Below are 22,677 nucleotides of genomic sequence, written 5' to 3' on the forward strand. Positions count from 1 at the left end.
TATTCACTGCCAAAGATTCACAAAAGTCTAGTTAATCCCCCTGGACGGCCGATAATTTTGGCCCGTGGTGGATTATTTCAAAGACTGGCAGTTTATTTGGATGCCATGTTACAACCTTGTATTGTTAACCACCATAGACATCTGCTTGACACCACAATGTTCCTTAATAAATTAAAGGCTTTAGGCACCATCAACACGGGAAGTTTACTTTGCAGTATCGATATTACTAGCCTTTACACGATAATTCCTAATGACCATGGTTTATATGCGGTCAGGAAACTTATTACTAACAATGATTTATACAAGGGACCAGATGTGTCATTATTTATTGATCTTTTGGAAATGGTTTTGACACTGCAACTATTTCCTTTTTGATGGAAAGTTTTATCTCCAGACATCAGGGTGTGCGATGGGGTCCTCAGTGGCCTCATCGTATGCTAATGCTTATATGTATATGGTTGAGGATGACATATTCTTCAATAATGACTTATTCAAAACGTGTACCTCATTTTATGTGAGGTACATAGATGATGTGTTTTTGGTCTGGTCCAGTAATTATGAGTCATTTTCTGGATTTATTGAAGAACATAATAGCCAATGCCATCCGGTTAAATTTACATATAATGCCAGTACTGAAACTGTTAATTATCTGGATGTGAAGGTATCGGTTAATCAAGGAACTATCAGTACTGAAATCTTCTATAAACCGACTGACAGAAACACTATACTCCATGCACAGAGCTTTCACCCAAGATCCCTTAAATTTGGTTTACCCTACTCACAATTTTTACGTGCTATTAGAATCTGTAGCAATGTAGATGATGCTAAACGGCATATTGATAGTATGGTATAGAAATTTAATGAGAGAGGGTATGATCTGGAGCTGTTATTGAAAGCTAAGGAAAGAGCTCTAAAAGCAAGCCGCGAACAGTTACTTAAACCTAAAAATAAGAAAACTAAGGATAATCGTATGCCCTGGGTCAACCATCATAACACTGCTAGTGGCGATATTGCTGGTGTAGCTAAAAATTTATGGCCGATTTTGTCCACAGATAGTGACCTTAATCTCACTGAGACGTCCATTATGCCATGTTACACTCGTGGACGTAATATTAAAGATTGGGTGATGAAGACTGACATTACGGGGATGCAGTCACTACAGAGTGAACAGAACAGATTTTTATCTTTAAAGAAGGGATGTTTTAAATGTCTCAATTGTGTTACCTGTAGATCTCTAATTGTCGGCAAGTATTTTTTCCATCCCTCTAGTGGTAAAAGATATGAAATTAAACATAGGGTTACATGTACCACTAAATACATCATTTATATGATTATTTGCCCTTGTGGCAAAAATTATATAGGAAAAACAGATCGAACCTTGAGAGAACGGATGGCAAATCACAAAATGGCAATAAGAAATGCATTATCTACTGGGAATAGTGATCAACCGCTGGCACGGCATTTTTTAAACGCCGGCCATAGTCTAGCATCACTAAGATACATCATTATAGATCATGAGCCAGCTAAATTACGGGGTAGAGATAGATCATTACGATTGCTGCAAAGAGAATCCAGGTGGATCCATGAACTTGGGACACTGGCCCCTAGGGGACTTAACGAAACACTGGGATTACATTGTTTTCTATGATATGTAAATGCCGGTCTTGTCTAGTGTTGAGTCTCTTACAGATATTTGTGATTTAATCATGTTTTGCATCAAATAATTCATTGCTTAGTACTGTATTCATCTGCATTGATTACTAATTGCTGTATATTGTATATGATGTAGGTAGCAATGTGATTGTGATGAGCAGTGGGAGGTTATGCTGATTGCAATGTTTCACATCGGTTTTATTGGTTTTGTTTATAGCGTTACTATGGTGATGTAAGGAAAGGGAGCGGACGTCACTAGTGGGCGCCCGTATCCTGGGACTGCACGCCGGGTGACACACGTGGTGGGGAGTCTATTTAAGGTAAATGTTTGTATTATTTGTTATACCTGATGACAGAGGGATATTAAAGCTCCGAAACGTTGTAAACTACTCTGCTTTACCTGTCTATTCTTCTGAGTGCCGCCGTACATTGCTTCTATATATATATATATATATATATATATATATAAAATACAATAAAATAGAATAAAAAATAAATAAATAAAGTAAGAAACAAACAACTAAACACAAAACAGATATCCCTCAGACCAGCAGACCCCCGTAATACACACATGGTGTATATATGTATGTATATATATATATATATATATATACATATATACACACACATACGTGTATATATGTACACAGCCACATACACACACATATATATATATATATATATACACATACATACACACACACACACACAAATAGAGAATTCAGCACTCACCATAGCAAGCTCACTTGTCCGCACAACATCAATAAATAAATAAATGATGGGGGTTTAGTTAGTAAATTGGCCAATGCACGGAAGCCTGCATACCGCTCCACGGTACCCCACCTTCATGCAGGTCCTACACTACCACAAAGCCTTAAGAATTAAAACCTGGCAACTGTATCACATATAACTGCAAATATGTCCACTAAGTTTAATGTATGCCTGCCACATATCTAGTGGCTTTTAAAGGCATATTAGTCACCTGACACAGCCGATAAATTACTAAGGAGCAGCTGACACAGGTTTAGAACAATTGGGATTACACAGGGGTGCATGAAAAGGCCTGTGACCATGGTCCCTTTGAAGAAGTCAGCTGTGACGAAACGCGTTGGACTCCCTGTGGTGACTCCCTTGCCTATTTTAAAAGCTAAGTTAGAAGTCCTTACTTTTTACTAAGACCTTTTATGCTCAAGATTTTATCAGTATTTTCATGTTTTGATTCGCTTTTATGTGATATTAAAGCTTGTTTGTATTATTATATCGTTTTTGGCTTTTAAATCTATCTTTTTACCTATTGCCTTTTAAACAACTCCAGTCGCCGGTACCCTTATTCCCCCACTTTTAAATTTTCCCAGCAGTACTGTACCAGCATTGCGCTCTTAAGGGTTGGCGGACACCTTCTAACAAGGTTGTGTGTGTTTTATAGCAATTTTATTATTTCATCTTTTACTGAGAACCCACCTCGCAACTCATATCCCTTATATATATATATATATATATATATATATATATATATATATATATACACACACACACCAAACAGAAAACCCAGCACTCTCCTAAGCAGCTTCATTCACCTTAATGCTTTAATATACATCTAAATAAACAATGGGGTTTTGGTTTATGTAAGCTTGCGGCCCACCTGGTTTACAGCTCACCTGCCAACAGACTACTGGCTTTCAAAGTGAGACAGTCACCAACACACCTAAATAGCAGCTGATCCAGGTTAAAGGTAAATGAGCTTAGGAGTGAGCACACTTGTGTAGTTGTGTTATTTGCGTTGGTGACTGTCTTACCTTTTAAAAGCCAGAAGTGTGGCAGGTAAGCTTTAACTCAGATAAGCACATTTTCCTCTATGACACAGCAGTAGCCAGGTTTCTATAAAATCTATGTGAAAGTTTGTGATAGAGTAGGACTTGCGGTGAAATGGGGTCCCGTGGAGTGGGCCGCAAGCTTACATGATTTGTACAATTCATAAACCAAAACCCCATTGTTTATTTAGATGTATATTAAAGCATTAAGGTGAATGAAGCTGCTTAGGAGAGTGCTGTTTGGTATATTTGAGTTTGGTGGTCACAGCCCACCGCACCCCAACCCCTGGGAATGGCGAGTGCAGTGGTTCCTCGTGTTTGTTTGTATAACAGGGTTAATTTTTAATTGGCCCATTTGTGACCATATCTCTCTCTCATGCACCCCTAAGCTCATTTACCTTTAATCTGGATCAGCTGCTATTTAGGTGTGTTGGTGACTGTCTCACTTTGAAAGCCAGTAGTCTGTTGGCAGGTGAGCTGTAAACCAGGTAAGCACACTTGTGTAGTTGTGTTATTTGCGTTGGTGACTGTCTTACCTTTTAAAAGCCATAAGAGTGGCAGGTAAGCTTTAAATCAGATAAGCACATTTTCCTCTATGACACAGCAGTAGCCAGGTTTCTATAAAATCTATGTGAAAGTTTGTGATAGAGTAGGACTTGCGGTGAAATGGGGTCCTGTGGAGTGGGCCGCAAGCTTACATGCATTGTACAATTCATAAACCAAAACCCCATTGTTTATTTAGATGTATATTAAAGCATTAAGGTGAATGAAGCTGCTTAGGAGAGTGCTGGGTTTTCTGTTTGGTATATTTGAGTTTGGTGGTCACAGCCCACCGCACCCCAACCCCTGGGAATGGCGAGTGCAGTGGTTCCTTGTGTTTGTTATTTTATATATATAATATAAAATTTGTAGCTGTCACAGTGGTGAAGATGAGCAGTCTCAGCATTATAGATTAGGGCAATATACTGTATATAAGCTTAAGTAAACTAGTTTAAATGAGCTGCAGGGCTTAACACCAGTCACAGTGAGTATGTGTGTGTGTGTTTTACCTCCGATCCTCTCACCTCTCACCGTCCTGCTTCCATCCATCACTGTGCTATCAGCGGGCTGAAACGCTAAATGCAATGCTGTGTGGGGCCAGAGAAAGGTCAGCAGCATGAGCACATTCATAGCTAGGGCGGGCGGGCGGCTGGTATACTTTTTCGGCTTGCCGCTGAGGAAGGGAAACTAGACGTTACCCTGACTCCCTAGCTCCAGCAGTGGTGGCCATCTTTCTGCAGGGTGCAATGCCTCATGGGATTTGTAGTCTCTATGCTACTGCATAAAGTGTAAGCAGTAGCACACATGACTACAAATTCCATTTTTCTTCACTAAATTCTCTGCTGTGTCAGACGCAGCTGATCCCAGCGCCCTACCCAATCCCGCGCCCGGGTCACATGCCCCCCTAGCCCCTCCCTAGTTTCGGCACTGCTCATACTCGCAGGGGATTTTAACTCTGTTTTAAACCCTACATTGGACCACTCTCCTTCTCTACCCTTTCTCTACCAAATTCCAGTATGTTGATGTGTAGATAAGCCTCCTGGCTTGACCATAGTCCCTGAAAATGTCTTCCTTGTGCGACTGCTGCCCATCCTCGGAGGCTCGCGTCCATGGTCACGAGAACCCAGTCCTGAATGCCGAACCTGTGACCCTCTAGAAGGTGAGCACTCTGCAGCCACCATAAGAGACACACCCTGGCCCTGGGGGACAGCGTTATTTTCTGATGTATTTGTAGATGGGACCCGGACCACTTGTCCAGAAGGTCCCACTGAAAAGTCCTCACATGAAACCTGCCGAAGGGGATGGCCTCGTAGGCTGCCACCATTTTTCCCAGAACTCGAGTGCTTTGATGAACGGACACTCTTTTTGGTTTTAGCAGGTCTTTGACCATGTTCTGGAGGTCCTGGGCTTTTTCCGATGGGAGATAAACCTTCTTTTGTTCCATGTTCAGAATCATGCCTAGGAATGATAGCCGTGTCGTTGGAACCAATTGTGACTTTGGCAGATTGAGAATCCAACCATGCTGTTGGAGCACCCTCAGGGAGAGCGACACGCTCTTCTGCAATTGCTCTCTCGATCTCGCTTTTATCAGGAGATCGTCCAAGTATGGGATAATTGTGACTCCTTGTTTGCGCAGGAGAACCATCATTTCCGCCATCACCTTGGTGAAAATCCTCAGGGCCGTGGAAAGCCCAAACGGCAACGTCTGAAATTGGTAATGACAGTCCTGTACAGCGAATCTCACGTACTCCTGATGAGAGGGATATATGGGGACATGAAGGTAAGCATTCTTTATGTCTAGTGACACCATAAAATGCCCCCCTTCCAGGATGGATATTACAGCTCGGAGCGATTCCATCTTGAATATGAACTTTTTCAAGTACAGGTTTAGGGATTTTAGATTTAAAATGGATCTGCCCAAACCACCCGGATCCGGACCACAAACAGGGTTGAATAATACCCTTTTCCCTGTTGTATCAGGGGAACCTTGACAATCACTTGCTGTTGACACCGCTTTTGAATTGCAGCTAACATTACTTCTCTCTCTGGGGGTGAAGCTGGTAAGGCCGACTTCAAAAATCGGCGAGGGGGCACTTCTTCGAATTCCAGCTTGTAGCCTTGGGAAACAATTTCCATCGCCCAAGGATCCACTTCTGAAAGACCCCAGATTTGGCTGAAGAGTCGAAGGCGTGCCCCCACAGGTGCGGACTTCCTTAGGGGAGCCCCAGCATCATGCGGTAGATTTTGTAGAAGCCGGGGAGGACTTCTGCTCCTGGGAACTAGCCGAAGCTGGTGTTCTTTTCCCTCTACCCTTACCTCTGACAAGGAAGGAAGAACCCCGACCTCTTCTGGACTTATGCGACTGAAAGGACTGCATCTGATACTGTGGAGTTTTCTTTTGCTGTGGGGGAACAAAAGGTAAAAAGGTAGATTTACCCGCTGTAGCTGTTGAAACCAGGTCCGCGAGCCCCTCTCCAAACAACACTTCACCCTTGTAAGGTAAAACCTCCATATGCTTCTTCGAGTCTGCATCACCCGTCCATTGGCGGGTCCATAGAGCTCGTCTCGCAGAAATAGCCATGGCATTGGCTCTGGAACCCAGCAGCCCAACTTCCCTTTGTGCGTCCCTCATATATAAGACTGCGTCTTTAATGTGGGCTAAGGATAATAAAATGGTATCCCTGTCTAGGTTGTCAAGGTCAATTGACAAGGTATCTGTCACAATGCTGCAACTGCACTGCACACCCACGCCGATGCTATTTACGGTCTGAGCAAAGCACCCATATGCGCATAAATAGACTTTAAAGTAGTCTCCTGTCTGCGATCAGCAGGATCCTTGAGGGCTGCCGTGTCCGGAGATGGCAGTGCCACATTCTTGGACAGGCGTGTTAAAGCCCTGTCCACCCTGGGAGAGGATTCCCAACGTACCCTGTCCTGTGCAGGGAAAGGATACGCCATAAGAATCCTTTTGGGAATCTGCAGATTTTTATCTGGAATTTCCCAAGCTTTTTCAAATAATAAGATTTTACTTACCGATAAATCTATTTCTCGTAGTCCGTAGTGGATGCTGGGGACTCCGTCAGGACCATGGGGAATAGCGGCTCCGCAGGAGACAGGGCACAAAAAAGTAAGCTTTTAGGATCACATGGTGTGTACTGGCTCCTCCCCCTATGACCCTCCTCCAAGCCTCAGTTAGGTACTGTGCCCGGACGAGCGTACATAATAAGGAAGGATCTTGAATCCCGGGTAAGACTCATACCAGCCACACCAATCACACCGTACAACTTGTGATTTGAACCCAGTTAACAGTATGATAACAACGAAGTAGCCTCTAAAAAGATGGCTCACAACAATAACAACCCGATTTTTTTTGTAACAATAACTATGTACAAGTATTGCAGACAATCCGCACTTAGGATGGGCGCCCAGCATCCACTACGGACTACGAGAAATAGATTTATCGGTAAGTAAAATCTTATTTTCTCTGACGTCCTAGTGGATGCTGGGGACTCCGTCAGGACCATGGGGATTATACCAAAGCTCCCAAACGGGCGGGAGAGTGCGGATGACTCTGCAGCACCGAATGAGAGAACTCCAGGTCCTCTTTAGCCAGAGTATCAAATTTGTAAAATTTTACAAACGTGTTCTCCCCTGACCACGTAGCTGCTCGGCAAAGTTGTAATGCCGAGACCCCTCGGGCAGCCGCCCAAGATGAGCCCACCTTCCTTGTGGAATGGGCATTTACAGATTTAGGCTGTGGCAGGCCTGCCACAGAATGTGCAAGTTGGATTGTGCTACAGATCCAACGAGCAATCGTCTGCTTAGACGCAGGAGCACCTATCTTATTGGGTGCATACAGGATAAACAACGAGTCAGATTTTCTGACTCCAGCCGTCCTGGAAACATATATTTTCAGGGCCCTGACAACATCCAGCAACTTGGGGAATCCTCCAAGTCGCTAGTAGCCGCAGGCACCACAATAGGTTGGTTCAAGAGAAAAGCCGAAACCACCTTAGGGAGAAAATGAGGACGTGTCCGCAGTTCTGCCCTGTCCGAATGGAAAATCAGATATGGGCTTTTGTAAGATAAAGCCGCCAATTCTGATACTCTCCTGGCTGAAGCCAGGGCCAGTAGCATGGTTACTTTCCATGTAAGATACTTCAAATCTACCGATTTGAGAGGCTCAAACCAATGGGATTTGAGAAAATCCAAAACTACGTTTAGATCCCACGGTGCCACTGGAGGCACAATCGGGGGCTGTATATGTAGTACACCTTTTATAAAAGTCTGAACTTCAGGCACTGAAGCCAATTCTTTCTGGAAGAAAATCGATAAGGCCGAAATTTGAACCTTAATAAACCCCAATTTGAGGCCCATAGACAATCCTGCCTGCAGGAGATGTAGGAATCGACCCAATTGAAATTCTTCCGTTGGGGCCTTCTTGGCCTCACACCACGCAACATATTTTCTCCAAATGCGGTGATAATGTTGTGCGGTCACTTCCTTCCTGGCTTTAATCAAGGTAGGAATAACTTCCTCTGGAATGCCCTTTTCTTTTAGAATCCGGCGTTCAACCGCCATGCCGTCAAACGCAGTCGCGGTAAGTCTTGGAACATACAAGGTCCCTGCTGAAGCAGATCCCTTCTTAAAGGTAGAGGTCACGGCTCTTCCGTGAGCCTCTCTTGAAGTTCCGGGTACCAAGTCCTCCTTGGCCAATCCGGAGCCACGAGTATTGTTCTTACTCCCCGTAGCCGTATAATTCTCAGTACCTTTGGTATGAGCGGCAGAGGAGGAAACACATACACGGACTGGTACACCCACGGTGTTACCAGAGCGTCCACAGCTATTGCCTGAGGGTCTCTTGACCTGGCGCAATATCTGTCCAGTTTCTTGTTGAGGCGAGATGCCATCATGTCCACCTTTGGTTTTTCCCAACGGTTCACAATCATGTGGAAGACTTCTGGATGAAGTCCCCACTCTCCCGGGTGAAGATCGTGTCTGCTGAGGAAGTCTGCTTCCCAGTTGTCCACTCCCGGAATGAACACTGCTGACAGTGCTATGACATGATTTTCCGCCCAGCGAAGAATCCTTGCAGCTTCTGTCATTGCTCTTCTGCTTCTCGTGCCGCCTTGTCTGTTTACGTGGGCGACTGCCGTGATGTTGTCCGACTGGATCAACACCGGCTGACCCTGAAGCAGCGGTTTTGCCAGGCTTAGAGCATTGTAGATCGCTCTTAGCTCCAGTATATTTATGTGAAGAGACGTCTCCAGGTTTGACCACACGCCCTGGAAGTTTCTTCCCTGTGTGACTGCTCCCCAGCCTCGTAGGCTGGCATCCGTAGTCACCAGGACCCAGTCCTGTATGCCGAATCTGCGGCCCTCTAACAGATGGGCACTCTGCAACCACCACAGAAGAGACACCCTTGTTCTTGGTGACAGTGTTATCCGCTGATGCATGTGCAGATGCGATCCGAACCATTTGTCCAGTAGATCCCACTGAAATATTCGTGCGTGGAATCTGCCGAATGGAATTGCTTCGTAAGAAGCCACCATCTTTCCCAGGACTCTTGTGCATTGATGTACTGACACATTTCCTGGTTTTAGGAGGTTCCTGACAAGTTCGGATAACTCCCTTGCTTTCTCCTCCGGGAGAAACACCTTTTTCTGAACAGTGTCCAGAATCATTCCCAGGAACAGCAGACGTGTCGTCGGGGTCAATTGAGATTTTGGAAGATTCAGAATCCACCCGTGTTGTTGAAGCACTACTTGGGTTAGTGCTACTCCGACTTCCAGCTGTTCTCTGGACCGTGCCCTTATCAGGAGATCGTCCAAGTAAGGGATAATTAATACGCCTTTTCTTCGTAGAAGAACCATCATTTCGGCCATTACCTTGGTAAAGACCCGAGGTGCCGTGGACAAACCAAACGGCAGCGTTTGAAACTGATAATGACAGTTTTGTATCACGAACCTGAGATACCCTTGGTGTGAAGGGTAAATTGGGACATGCAGATAAGCATCTTTTATGTCCAGGGACACCATGAAGTCCCCTTCTTCCAGATTCGCTATCACTGCTCTCAGTGACTCCATCTTGAACTTGAATTTCTGTATGTACAGGTTCAAGGATTTCAGATTTAGAATAGGTCTTACCGAACCGTCCGGCTTCGGTACCACAAATAGTGTGGAATAATACCCCTCTCCCTGTTGTAGGAGGGGTACCTTGACTATCACCTGCTGAGAATACAGCTTGTGAATGGCTTCCAATACCGTCGCCCTTTCTGAGGGAGACGTTGGTAAAGCAGACTTTAGGAACCGGCGAGGGGGAGACTTTTCGAATTCCAACTTGTAACCCTGAGATACTACTTGCAGGATCCAAGGGTCCACATGTGAGCGAGCCCACTGTGTGCTGAAAGTCTTTAGTCGACCCCCCACCGCCCCTGAGTCCGCTTGTACAGCTCCAGCGTCATGCTGAGGGCTTTGCAGAAACCGGGGAGGGCTTCTGTTCCTGGGAAGGAGCTGCTTGCTGCCCTCTCTTACCCTTTCCTCTGCCTCGGGGCAGATATGACTGTCCTTTTGCCCGCTTGTTCTTATAGGACCGAAAGGACTGCGGCTGAAAAGACGGTGTCTTTTTCTGTTGGGAGGGGGCCTGAGGTAAAAAGATGGATTTCCCGGCAGTTGCCGTGGCCACCAGATCTGATAGACCGACGCCAAACAATTCCTCCCCTTTATACGGCAATACTTCCATATGCCGTTTGGAATCCGCATCACCTGACCACTGTCGCGTCCATAAACTTCTTCTGGCAGATATGGACATCGCACTTACTCTCGATGCCAGAGTGCAAATATTCCTCTGAGCATCTCGCATATAAAGAAAATCATCCTTTAATTGCTCTAAAGTCAATAAAATACTGTCCCTATCCAGGGTATCAATATTTTCAGTCAGGGAATCCGACCACACCACCCCAGCACTGCACATCCAGGCTGAGGCTATTGCTGGTCGCAGTATAACACCAGTATGTGTGTATATACTCTTCAGGGTAGTTTCCAGCCTCCTATCTGCTGGATCCTTGAGGGCGGCCGTATCAGGAGACGGCAACGCCACTTGTTTTGATAAACGTGTGAGCGCCTTATCCACCCTAGGGGGTGTTTCCCAGCGCGCCCTAACCTCTGGTGGGAAGGGGTATAGTGCCAATAACTTCTTAGAAATTAGCAGTTTTCTATCTGGGTTAACCCACGCTTCATCACACACGTCATTCAATTCCTCTGATTCTGGAAATACTACAGGTAGTTTTTTCACACCCCACATAATACCCCTTTTTGAGGTACCTGCAGTATCAGAGATATGCAAAGCCTCTTTCATTGCCGTGATCATATAACGTGTGGCCCTATTGGAAAATACGTTTGTTTCTTCACCGTCGACACTAGATTCATCTGCGTCGGTACCTGTGTCGACTGACTGAGGTAAGGGACGTTTTACAGGCCCTGACGGTGCCTGAGACGCCTGGGCAGGTACTAACTGGTTTTCCGGCCGTCTCATGTCGTCAACTGACTTTTGCAGCGTGCTAACATTATCACGTAATTCCATAATTAAAGCCATCCATTCCGGTGTCGACTCCCTAGGGGGTGACATCACCATTACCGGCAATTGCTCCGCCTCCACACCAACATCGTCCTCATACATGTCGACACACACGTACCGACACACAGCAGACACACAGGGAATGCTCTTATCGAAGACAGGACCCCACTAGCCCTTTGGGGAGACAGAGGGAGAGTTTGCCAGCACACACCCAAGCGCTATAATATATATGGTAACAACCTTATATAAGTGTTGTTCCTTATAGCAGCTTAAATATATCAAAATATCGCCAAAAAGTGCCCCCCCCTCTCTGTTTTACCCTGTTTCTGTAGTGCAGTGCAGGGGAGAGTCCTGGGAGCCTTCCTCACAGCGGAGCTGAGCAGGAAAATGGCGCAGTGTGCTGAGGAGAATAAGCCCCGCCCCCTTTTCGGCGGGCTTTTCTCCCGGAGTTTTAGCTATATGGCATGGGTTAAATACATACATATAGCCTCAATGGCTATATGTGATGTATTCTTTTGCCCTAAAGGTATTAAATATTGCTGCCCAGGGCGCCCCCAGCAGCGCCCTGCACCCTCCGTGACCGTCTGGTGTGAAGTGTGTGACAACAATGGCGCACAGCTGCAGTGCTGTGCGCTACCTTCATGAAGACTGAAGAGCCTTCTGCCGCCTGATTCCGGACCGTCAATCTTCAGCATCTGTAAGGGGGGTCGGCGGGGGGGTCCGGGACGAACCCCAGGGTGAGACCTGTGTTCCGACTCCCTCTGGAGCTATGTGTCCAGTAGCCTAAGACTCCAATCCATCCTGCACGCAGGTGAGTTGAAATTCTCTCCCCTAAGTCCCTCGATGCAGTGAGCCTGTTGCCAGCAGGACTCACTGAAAATAAAAAACCTAAAAACTTTTTCTAAGCAGCTCTTTAGGAGAGCCACCTAGATTGCACCCTGCTCGGACGGGCACAAAAACCTAACTGAGGCTTGGAGGAGGGTCATAGGGGGAGGAGCCAGTACACACCATGTGATCCTAAATGCTTACTTTTTTGTGCCCTGTCTCCTGCGGAGCCGCTATTCCCCATGGTCCTGACGGAGTCCCCAGCATCCACTAGGACGTCAGAGAAAACTTGTTAAGCTCATGAGATGGGGAAAAGGTTACCTCAGGTTTCTTTTCCTTATACATGCGCACCTTCGTATCAGGGACAGAGGGGTCATCAGTGATATGCAAAACATATTTTATTGCAATAATCATACAGTGAATACTTTTTGCCACCCTTATGTGTAATTTTGCATCATCGTAGTCGACACTGGAGTCAGAATCCATGTCGGTACCAGTGTCCACTATTTGGGATAGGGGATGTTTTTGAGACCCAGTAGGGCCCTGTGACCCAGTCCAATCCGTGGATTGACTCCCTGTTTTCTCCCTGGACTCTGCTTTGTCCAGTCTTCTATGTAATGAGGCCACACTCGCATTTAACATATGCCATCCAATCCTGAGTTGGCGTTGCCGACGGAAACACATCACACATCTGCTCCACCTCTTCCTCAGACAAGCCTTCCGCTTCAGACATGTCGACACGCATGTACCGACAACCCCACATACACAGGATAATTCCCTACCAAGATCCTTTGGGAAGACAGAGAGAGAGAGTATGCCAGCACACACCCAGCACCAAACTTACACCGGAACAACCCAGATAGTGCTTTTTATATATACTCAATGTTATACACTCACTGCGCCTTAACCATGCCCTCCCCCCCTCTGTTCAGCCCTCTGTCACCGAGTTCAGCAGGGGAGAGTCCGGAGAGCCAGCTTCTCTGCAGCTTTCTGTGGAGAAAATGGTGCTGGTTAGTTCTGAGGGATCAAGCTCCGCCCCTTCAAGCGGCGGGCTACGGTCCCGCTTAAATATACAAAAAATGGTGGGGATCTATTAATTTACTGCCTCTGCAGCCTAATGTACCCTTTTTATTGCCAGACAGAGGTTTATTGCTGCCCATGGCGTTCTGTGTGTGTAGTGTGTGGGAGCAATAGCGCGCAGCGTTACTGCTGCACGCTTACCTCAGTGAAGATCTGAAGTCTTCTGCCGCCTTGAAGTCTTCTTTTCTTCTTATACTCACCCGGCTTCTATCTTCCGGCTCTGCGAGGAGGACGGCGGCGCGGGTCCGGGACGAATGTCAGGGTGAGACCTGCGTTCCGACTCCCTCTGGAGCTAATGGTGTCCAGTAGCCTAAGAAGCAGAGCCTATCATTTAAGTAGGTCTGCTTCTCTCTCCTCAGTCCCACGATGCAGGGAGCCTGTTGCCAGCAGTGCTCCCTGAAAATAAAAAACCCAACAAAATTCTTTTTCAGACAAACTCTGGAGAGCTCCTCTGTAATGCACCCTATCTCCTCTGGGCACAAGCTCTAACTGAGGTCTGGAGAAGGGGCATAGAGGGAGGAGCCAGTGCACACCCATACTAAAAGTTCTTTGTAGTGCCCATGTCTCCTGCGGAGCCCGTCTATACCCCATGGTCCTTACGGAGTCCCCAGCATTCTCTAGGACGTAAGGGAAATAAAAGGTATTAGAGAAAGAACACGGAGGTATAAGACCAGAGGAAAGACCTGTAGCGGGTATACTGTAGTTACTAAACAGTTATTTTGAAAGCCACAGATTGTCACTCCATTTGTGTGCTGGATATAAAAGGCAATAGAAATACAAGCAAAACAAGCCTGAATTTACATGTATTATTACTGCCCTTTATCATCCAGCGATCATAGACAGTAAGAATCAGTGGCTTTGAAAAACTGATATTTAGTAAATATAACGGTTGTCGGTTGAAAATCTCAAGCGACCAAGTTCTGGAATACAATGTGTTAAATATGGAGACTCACACAGGACATATTAAAAAGGATAATCATTTATCAAAGTTACAATAATGAAAACATGCAATTAACAAGTTATAGTCAGTTATAATAATAACAAGAACAAGTTAGAACACTCAGCTCTTATCCCAGATGTTATAAGATCTGTCCCAGATGATGGTCATCGATTAAGTAGTTTAAATAATGTAGTTCAGTCATTCTCTAGGGTCCCGCCTAATAACTTTGTCGCAAGTTAAAAGCTGGAGGGGGTTTGTAGAAGTCTAGGTCCGCTGCAGCCAGACCTAGCTTCCATCAGAACTACTTGCTATGCGTAAGTTTCTAGGCCAGCTGTGGCCAACCCGCGGCTCTTTAATCCTCCGCATGCGGCTCGATGCGCTCCCGGCCACCGCTGCCTGACACACCAGACTCTCCAGCGGCAGGGTGTATCTTCAATTCTGCGGAGGCCCGTGATGCCAATGAGAGCTCGCGGACCGGCAGCTAAGGCTCCTGATTGGCTGCCGGTCCGCGAGCTCTGATTGGCTCACGGGCCAGCGCCGAATTGAAGATACACAGCGCCGCCGGAGACGGAGGGGTAGGAGAGGCACGCCCTGCACTCTCCTTCCCCTCACAGCAGCGCGGTGAGCAGCACTTTGGTTTTTTTTTTTAGGAGGGGGGTGGGAGTGAGGCACTGTGGCGGCATATGTAACAGCACTGGGGGCATGTGTATCTGCACTGTGGGGGCATGTGTATCTGCACTGGGGGCATATGAGACACTGTGGGGGCATGTGTATCTGCACTGGGGGCATATCTGGCACTGTAGGGGCATGTGTACCTGCACTGGGGCATATATGGCACTGTGTGGGCATTTCTGGCACTGTATGGGCATGTGTATCTGCACTGGGGGCATATGAGGCACTGCGGGGGCATGAGTATCTGCACTGGGGAATATCTTGCACTGTATGGGCATGTGTATCTGCACTAGGGCATATCTGGCACTGTAGGGACACGTGTATCTGCATCGGGGGTATATCTGGCACTGTGAGGGCATATCTGGCACTGTGGGGGCATATCTGGCACTGTGGGAGGCACTGTGGGGACATGTGTATCTGCATCGGGGGCATATCTGGCACTGTGGGGGCATATCTGGCACTGGGGTCGTATATGTATCTGGCACTGGGGGCTTATATTTATCTAGCACTGTGGTGGCATCCATTTTTTGGCATTTTTATATGTATGTGGCACTGTACAACATGAATAAACAGGGTTATGACACAAGCTCACACTCGTACAAACATCATACCGAAAGGTGTGTGCACAAAAATGGGGCGTGGCTTTGTGACAACTAGGCCACACCCCCATTTTTGCATGATAGTGGCTCTTGCACTTGCCTATGGATCTTTTCTGGCTCTTTGCCTCCGACTGGTTGGCCACCCCTGCTCTAGCCTTTATAACCCTGCAAGGATACGCTAACATTGTCTTACCAGATATAACATTCAGGGTTTGTGACGCTGGGTGCAGTAGTCATTAAGGATAACATAATATATGTTATTCTAGACAACTGTACCCTTTCCCCTACTTATGTACACAATACCCCAAACATCTTTCTAGACAGTTTCCATCTGAGATACTGATAACAGGAACATATATTTATTATAATCAGACATCCTAAAAGCTGTATACACTTCCCACTCACTATGTCTTTCACACTATGTCAAAGGTGAAAGAAAACTTGTAACTTAACGTGAGACTATGGCCCTCATTCCGAGTTGATCGGTCGCAAGGCGAATTTAGCAGAGTTACACACGCTAAGCCGCCGCCTACTGGGAGTGTATCTTAGCATCTTAAAATTGCGAACGATGTAATCGCAATATTGCGATTACAAACTTCTTTGCAGTTTCAGAGTTGCTCCACACTTACTCGGCATCTGCGATCAGTTCAGTGCTTGTCGTTTCTGGTTTGACGTCACTAACACACCCAGCGTTCGCTCAGACACTCCCCCGTTTCTCCGGCCACTCCTGCGTTTTTTCCGGAAACGGTAGCGTTTTCAACCACACGCCCATAAAACGCCGTGTTTCCGCCCAGTAACACCCATTTCCTGTCAATCACACTACGATCGCCGGAGCGAAGAAAAAGCCGTGAGTAAAAATCCTATCATCATAGCAAAATTACTTGGCGCAGTCGCAGTGCGAATATTGCGCATGCGTACTAAGCGGATTTTCATTGCGATGCGATGAAAAATACAGAGCGATCAACTCGGAATGAGGGCCTATATTTCTAACTGGTGCCTATATGTCTGCAAAGCACTAATCCTAATAAAAACTATGAACAGTATATAAAGCAATGAGGTCATACATATACAAAATGGAGTTAAACATGGACAAAATGGCATCTAAAAAGTGGTTAAAAATAACACCCCATACAATAACCCATACGGTGAAACAGAGCAGCATACATTGTTCCTGTAGAAATACCCAGCACTCATAGCCCTGCTGGTCAGAGAAGGAATCCCAGTACTGAGAGGAGCTGCTGGAACTCTCTACTAGTCCCACCACCTGCATGAGCAGAACAGCTGTATATTACAGAGCTCAGTAATGGCAGTCCCACGGTCATTGGCTATTGTTATACTGCAGCTCTAGTTCCTAACACAGAGACCTTCCCAAGGGGAAAAGTACCTCCAGGTCCACTTGTCTGACCTCTCCTGTCTTTATCAAGACAGATTTATATAAAACACTTATCACATTCAGAAAATAAATATTGTCTCCATTGAATTCATACAGTTGTGATAAGTTACATTACTTATGATACACAAGCTGCATTCAGGCCCTCAGAGTGACTCCGCATGTGATTACTGAGATTTTTCTTTCTAGTAAAACACTTGCTGCATTCAGAACATACAAATGGTTTCTCTCCTGTGTGACTCCTCTGATGTATAACAAGATGTGACTTCCGGGAAAAGCACTTCCTACATTCAGAACATTCAAAAGGTTTATCTCCTGTGTGAATCCTCTGATGTATAACAAGCTCTGACTTCCGGGATAAACACTTGCTGCATTCAGAACATTTAAAAGGTTTCTCTCCTGTGTGAATTCTCTGATGTCTAGCAAGATGTGACTTCAGGGAAAAACACTTGCTACATTCAGAACATGTAAATGGTTTCTCTCCTGTGTGACTCCTCTGATGTCTAGCAAGATTTGACTCCTGGGAAAAACACTTGCTGCATTCAGAACATTTAAATGGTTTCTCTCCTGTGTGACTCCTCTGATGTGTAACAAGATGTGACTTCTGGGAAAAACACTTGCTGCATTCAGAACATTTAAATGGTTTCTCTCCTGTGTGACTCCTCTGATGTGTAACAAGATGTGACTTCAGGGAAAAACACTTGCTACATTCAGAACATGTAAATGGTTTCTCTCTTGTGTGACTCATCTGATGTATAACAAGATGTGACTTCCGGGAAAAACACTTGTTGCATTCAGAACATTTTAAAGATTTCTCTCCCGTGTGACTCCCCTGATGTATAACAAGCTCTGACTTCTGGGAAAAACACTTTCTACATTCTGAACATTTAAAAGGTTTCTCTCTTGTGTGAATCCACTGATGTATAGCAAGATGTGACTTCTGGGAAAAGCACTTGCTACATTCAGAACATATAAATTTCTCTCCTGTGTGAATCCTCTGATGCAAAACAAGAGATGACTTCCTGGTAAAACACTTGCTGCATTCAGAACATTCAAAATGTTTCTCTCCTCTGTGAACTCTCTGATGTATAACAAGATATGACTTCCTGGTAAAACATTTGCTACATTCAGAACATGTAAATGGTTTCTCTCCTGTGTGACTCCTCTGATGTATAACAAGATATGACTTCTGGGAAAAACACTCGCTGCATTCAGAGCATTCAAAAGGTTTCTCTCCTGTGTGACTCCTCTGATGTATAACAAGATATGACTTCTGGGAAAAACACTTGCTGCATTCAGAACATTCAAAAGGTTTCTCTCCTGTGTGACTCCTGTGATGTAGGATAAGATGTGATTTATGTATAAAGCTCCTGTCACACTCTGAGCGCAGATGTGGTCTCTCTCCTGTGTGAATCCTCTGATGTATGAGAAGATGCGACTTCTGGGAAAAACACTTCCTGCATTCAGAACATGTAAATGGTCTCTCTCCTGTGTGACTCCTCTGATGTATGAGAAGATTTGTCTTCTGGGAAAAACATTTGCTGCATTCAGAACATGTAAATAGTTTCTCTCCTGTGTGAATTCTCTTATGTATGATAAGAAGTGATTTATATATAAAGCTTCTGTTACACTCAGAGCACAGATGTGGTTTCTCTCCTGTGTGAATCCTCTGATGTGTGAGAAGATAGGACTTCTGGGAAAAACATTTGCTGCATTCAGAACATGTAAATGGTTTCTCTCCTGTGTGACTCCTCTGATGTATGAGAAGCTGTGATTTATGTGTAAAGCTTCTGTCACACTCAGAGCACAGATGTGGTTTCTCTCTTGTAAGACTCATCATGTAATGGATAAAAACTTCTATCCATAAAATGAAAATCGTTTCTTTGAACCATTCAGAAGCTTAAGAAGAAATTATATCTTTAGTTTTCTAGATCAGGGAACAAGATTCCTTTCCCATCTCTTTCTGCAGCATTGTCTTCTAATCTTAGTGGGATTCCAGCTCCTTAAGTTACCTGTAAAAAAAATAGAAAAATAAAAATGTATTTAATACTCTGAAGATCACCATTGTAATCAGTTGTAGTGTTATATTGTATAAGGAACATGATGCATCTTTATGATGCTGGGCTCCCATTTCCAGTCAGATGTGCAGTACAGAGACCCCTTTCCTCCTGCCACAGATACAAAATATATATACAAAACATATAAAATCATAATAAAATGATGTTATCAAATTGGAATGAAATGACAGTTAGGCAATATCCAATTAGCCGCAGTATATGGATAACTTATAGCAAATACAATCATTTGGTATCGTGTTAGTGGCGATAAGTTATTATCAATAAGTCTCCATAGGGTTTATCGTGGATTTCTCTTCTGCGAGCTGGTGGTAAGTAATGAAAAATCCCTATTACAAAATTTTGGCATTTGGTTCTGAATCCCTGGTACATCCCCCTGAATGACTAATGAGGCACTTAGAAGTTTTTAATTATTTTTATTAGCAGTCAAAAAATGCAAAGTGATGGAAATTGGGGTACGGGTATGAGAAAGATATATTGGGGTGTTTAATGACAGGTGTTTTTAGGCTTTCAGGTGGGCGTAATCAGTCTGTTTCCAATTTTTTTTAAAGTTCCCTAAAATTACCCAAATGTATACTTATACCCATTTTTATGTACCCCAAATTTAATTAGAGCATTTATTTTGCTGAAAAAAAATAAACTTTCTATAATTTTCTGCATTTAAAAAAAAATGCATATAACAGAAATTTGACCTAATTTAATGACAGTAAATACTTTTATTATGGTCACTAATACACATCTACAATGTTTTCCTATGTTAGTTTGATTTTTTGGGGGTACAGGCAGAATTCCCCACTTTCTCCAATATCAGATATTGCCAGCTAGAATTATCACGTGGTTCCTGTTATTGATGTTTTGGAATAGTATAGGTGTGATAAATGGGAGCGCGCAGGCTGCGATAACCTGATATTTTGGGAGGTAAGTGTGATAACATGAGCTGCGATCTCAGATCGTGTTATCAAGGCTAATTGGATACCCCCTTGGTAAGTACTCTGATCCCTCCCCCCAGTGTCAGAGATGCACAGGTGTGAGCGGACAGTGGGGAAGGGAGGAGAGGTGTTGAGAAAGGGCTTCATAAAAAAAAACATGAATTTGGCGCTATATAATTGTGTGATTAGCATTATAAAAGCGCTGAATGTCAGTGGGCATTTTGTGTTCACAGACATTGTGTTACTGGTGCTGGGTTGTGAACTGGCAAATCCCATCTGTGTCCCCCTGACAGATTTTACTTTGGGTCTGTCCCCTATAAATCCCGGAGTGTCTGTGGTGTGGTTCTGCACATGTGTGACATATCTGTGGCAGGGAACTCTGTGGAGACATGTTAGGGACACAGAGGTGTAATATGACACCAAGAGCCTGACTGGGTGAAAGGTTACATGATAGTGTGAATCATATCAGTAAGATGTTGGACTGAATCTCCTACAGAAAACTGAATATAATCTGTTGAAGATGTGATTTTTAATAGTTCTGCCTTTCATCCACAGGGACCTTTCTGGGTCACATACAAATTTGTACAAGTAGTACAAACTGATACCGAGACAGACTCTGATTCCTGTGTCGACACTAGTTATTCCAGGGGAATAGGTCCTAAGTTAGCAAAAGAGCATTCAAAACAGTTTTTAGCTATAAAGGAGGTGTTAGAAGTTATGAAGCCCCCTCTTTTACCACAAGGAGAGGGTTTACTTTAGTAAAGATGTAATGTAATTTTCCCTTCACCTTAGGTCTGATTTAACCTGAAAAGAAATTTCAGATTCCCAAAAGAAATGAAGGCAGCTTACTTTTTCCAAAAAAGGTGGGAGTCACCCCGCATTTTAGACACGGCCCTGTCATAAAAGAGAAAAGGAGTTTCTCCATGCGCCTGGAATGGCTTCACTTAAGGAGCCGACAGACTGCAAGTGAATGAGGTGATTTATTGATGTGGCCAATGGAACACTACTCAGGCCTACCATTGTCTGTGAGTGGGTGAGTAGTGCTATTGAAAAGTGGTCAGAAAACTTGTCTTTAGACATTGACACAATAGATGGAGACGAGATACTCCTAATGTTAGGTCATATCAAAGACGATGCTAGAATCCATGAAATATATTTGTTTCTTGGGATCAAGAACCGCTACCATGGCAGCATCGGCTCGGAGGACGTTGTGGATTCGCCAGTGGAATGCTGATGTAGATTCCATAATAAAATATGGAGGCTCTCCCGTATAAAGGTGAGGCCTTTGTTTGGTGACGGGCTGGATGCATTAGTCTTGGCGGCTACCGCACGTAAGTCGACATTCTTGCCTTATGCTCCTACACCAGCAAAAAAGACATCACTCTCACATACAGTCCTTTCGGCCCAAGAAATACAAAAAAGCCAAAAAGGTCTCCCCTTTTTTTGCAGGTAGGGGAAGGGGAAAAGGAAAGAAATCTGCAGCGTCTCCCGGATCGCAGGAGCAAAAGTCCACCCCTTCTTCTGCCAAATCTGCAGCATAAAGCTGGGGCTCCCTTGCGGGAGTCCGCTCGGGTAGGAGCACGTCTGAAACTTTTCAGCCAAATCTGAATTCAATCTGGTCTGGACCCATGGGTCTTACAAATAGTGTCCCATGGGTACAAACTAGAGTTTCAAGACGTCCCTCCATGCCGATTTTTCAAATCGACCATGTCAGCTTCTGTTCCGGGAAGAGAGGCAGTAACAACGGCAATTCAAAAATGATGTCAAGATCAGGTCATTGTCCTGGTACCCTTTGCACAGTAAGGAGAAGGTTTTTTTATTCAAGCCTCTTCGTAGTTCCGAAGTTGGACGGCTCGGTCAGACCGATTTTAAACCTGAAAATCTGAATCTCTACCTGAAAAGGTTCAAGTTCAAGATGGAATCCCTGAGGGTAGCGATTTCCAGTCTGGAGGAGGGGGACTTCATGGTGTCAGTAGACATAAAAGATGCTTACTTGCATGTTCCCATGTATCCTCCTCACCAAGCTTATCTGAGATTCGTAGTACAGGATTGCCATTACCAGTTTCAGATGTTGCCGTTCGGACTCTCCACGGCACAGAGGGTATTCACCAAGGTGATGGCGGAGATGATGGTCCTCCTTCGTTAAAAAGGAGTCAATATAATTCCTTATCTGGACAATCTCCTGATAAAAGCGAGATTCGGGGAACAGTTGGTGCAGAACCTCACACTCTCCCCGTCAATACTCCAACAACACGGTTGGATCATGAATTTTCCAAAGTCGCAGTTGGAACCGACGACTAGATTGTCCTTTTTAGGGATGATTCTGGACACAGAAGTACGGAGAGTATTTCTTCCAGTGGAAAAGGCTCTGGAAATCCAGAAAATGGTTAAACAAATATTGAAACCAACAAGCGTGTTGATCCATCAATGCATTCGGTTGTTGGGGAAAATAGTAGCGGCCTACAAGGCCATACAGTTTGGCCGATTTCATTCCAGAGTATTCCAATGGGACCTGTTGGACAAGTGGTCCGGATGCCACCTACACCTACAGCGGAAAATAATCCTGTCCCCCCAAAGCCAGGATTTCG

The 22,677-nt window shown here is 44.8% G+C and overlaps 1 protein-coding gene across 1 annotated transcript in view; it reads right to left on the minus strand.

Moving 5' to 3' along the window:
- Positions 1 to 14,445: 14,445 nt before the first annotated feature.
- Positions 14,446 to 22,677, minus strand: part of LOC134936062 (oocyte zinc finger protein XlCOF7.1-like) — a 65,534-nt gene continuing 57,302 nt past the window's right edge. Inside the window, exon 2 of the mRNA XM_063930971.1 lies at positions 14,446 to 19,097. Coding sequence (XP_063787041.1) covers positions 17,204 to 18,925 — 1,722 coding nt within the window. The 5' untranslated portion in view covers positions 18,926 to 19,097 and the 3' untranslated portion in view covers positions 14,446 to 17,203. The remainder of the gene's footprint in view (positions 19,098 to 22,677) is intronic.

This window comes from Pseudophryne corroboree, chromosome 6 (genome assembly GCF_028390025.1).
Source record: "Pseudophryne corroboree isolate aPseCor3 chromosome 6, aPseCor3.hap2, whole genome shotgun sequence".
NCBI classification, from domain to species: domain Eukaryota; kingdom Metazoa; phylum Chordata; class Amphibia; order Anura; family Myobatrachidae; genus Pseudophryne; species Pseudophryne corroboree.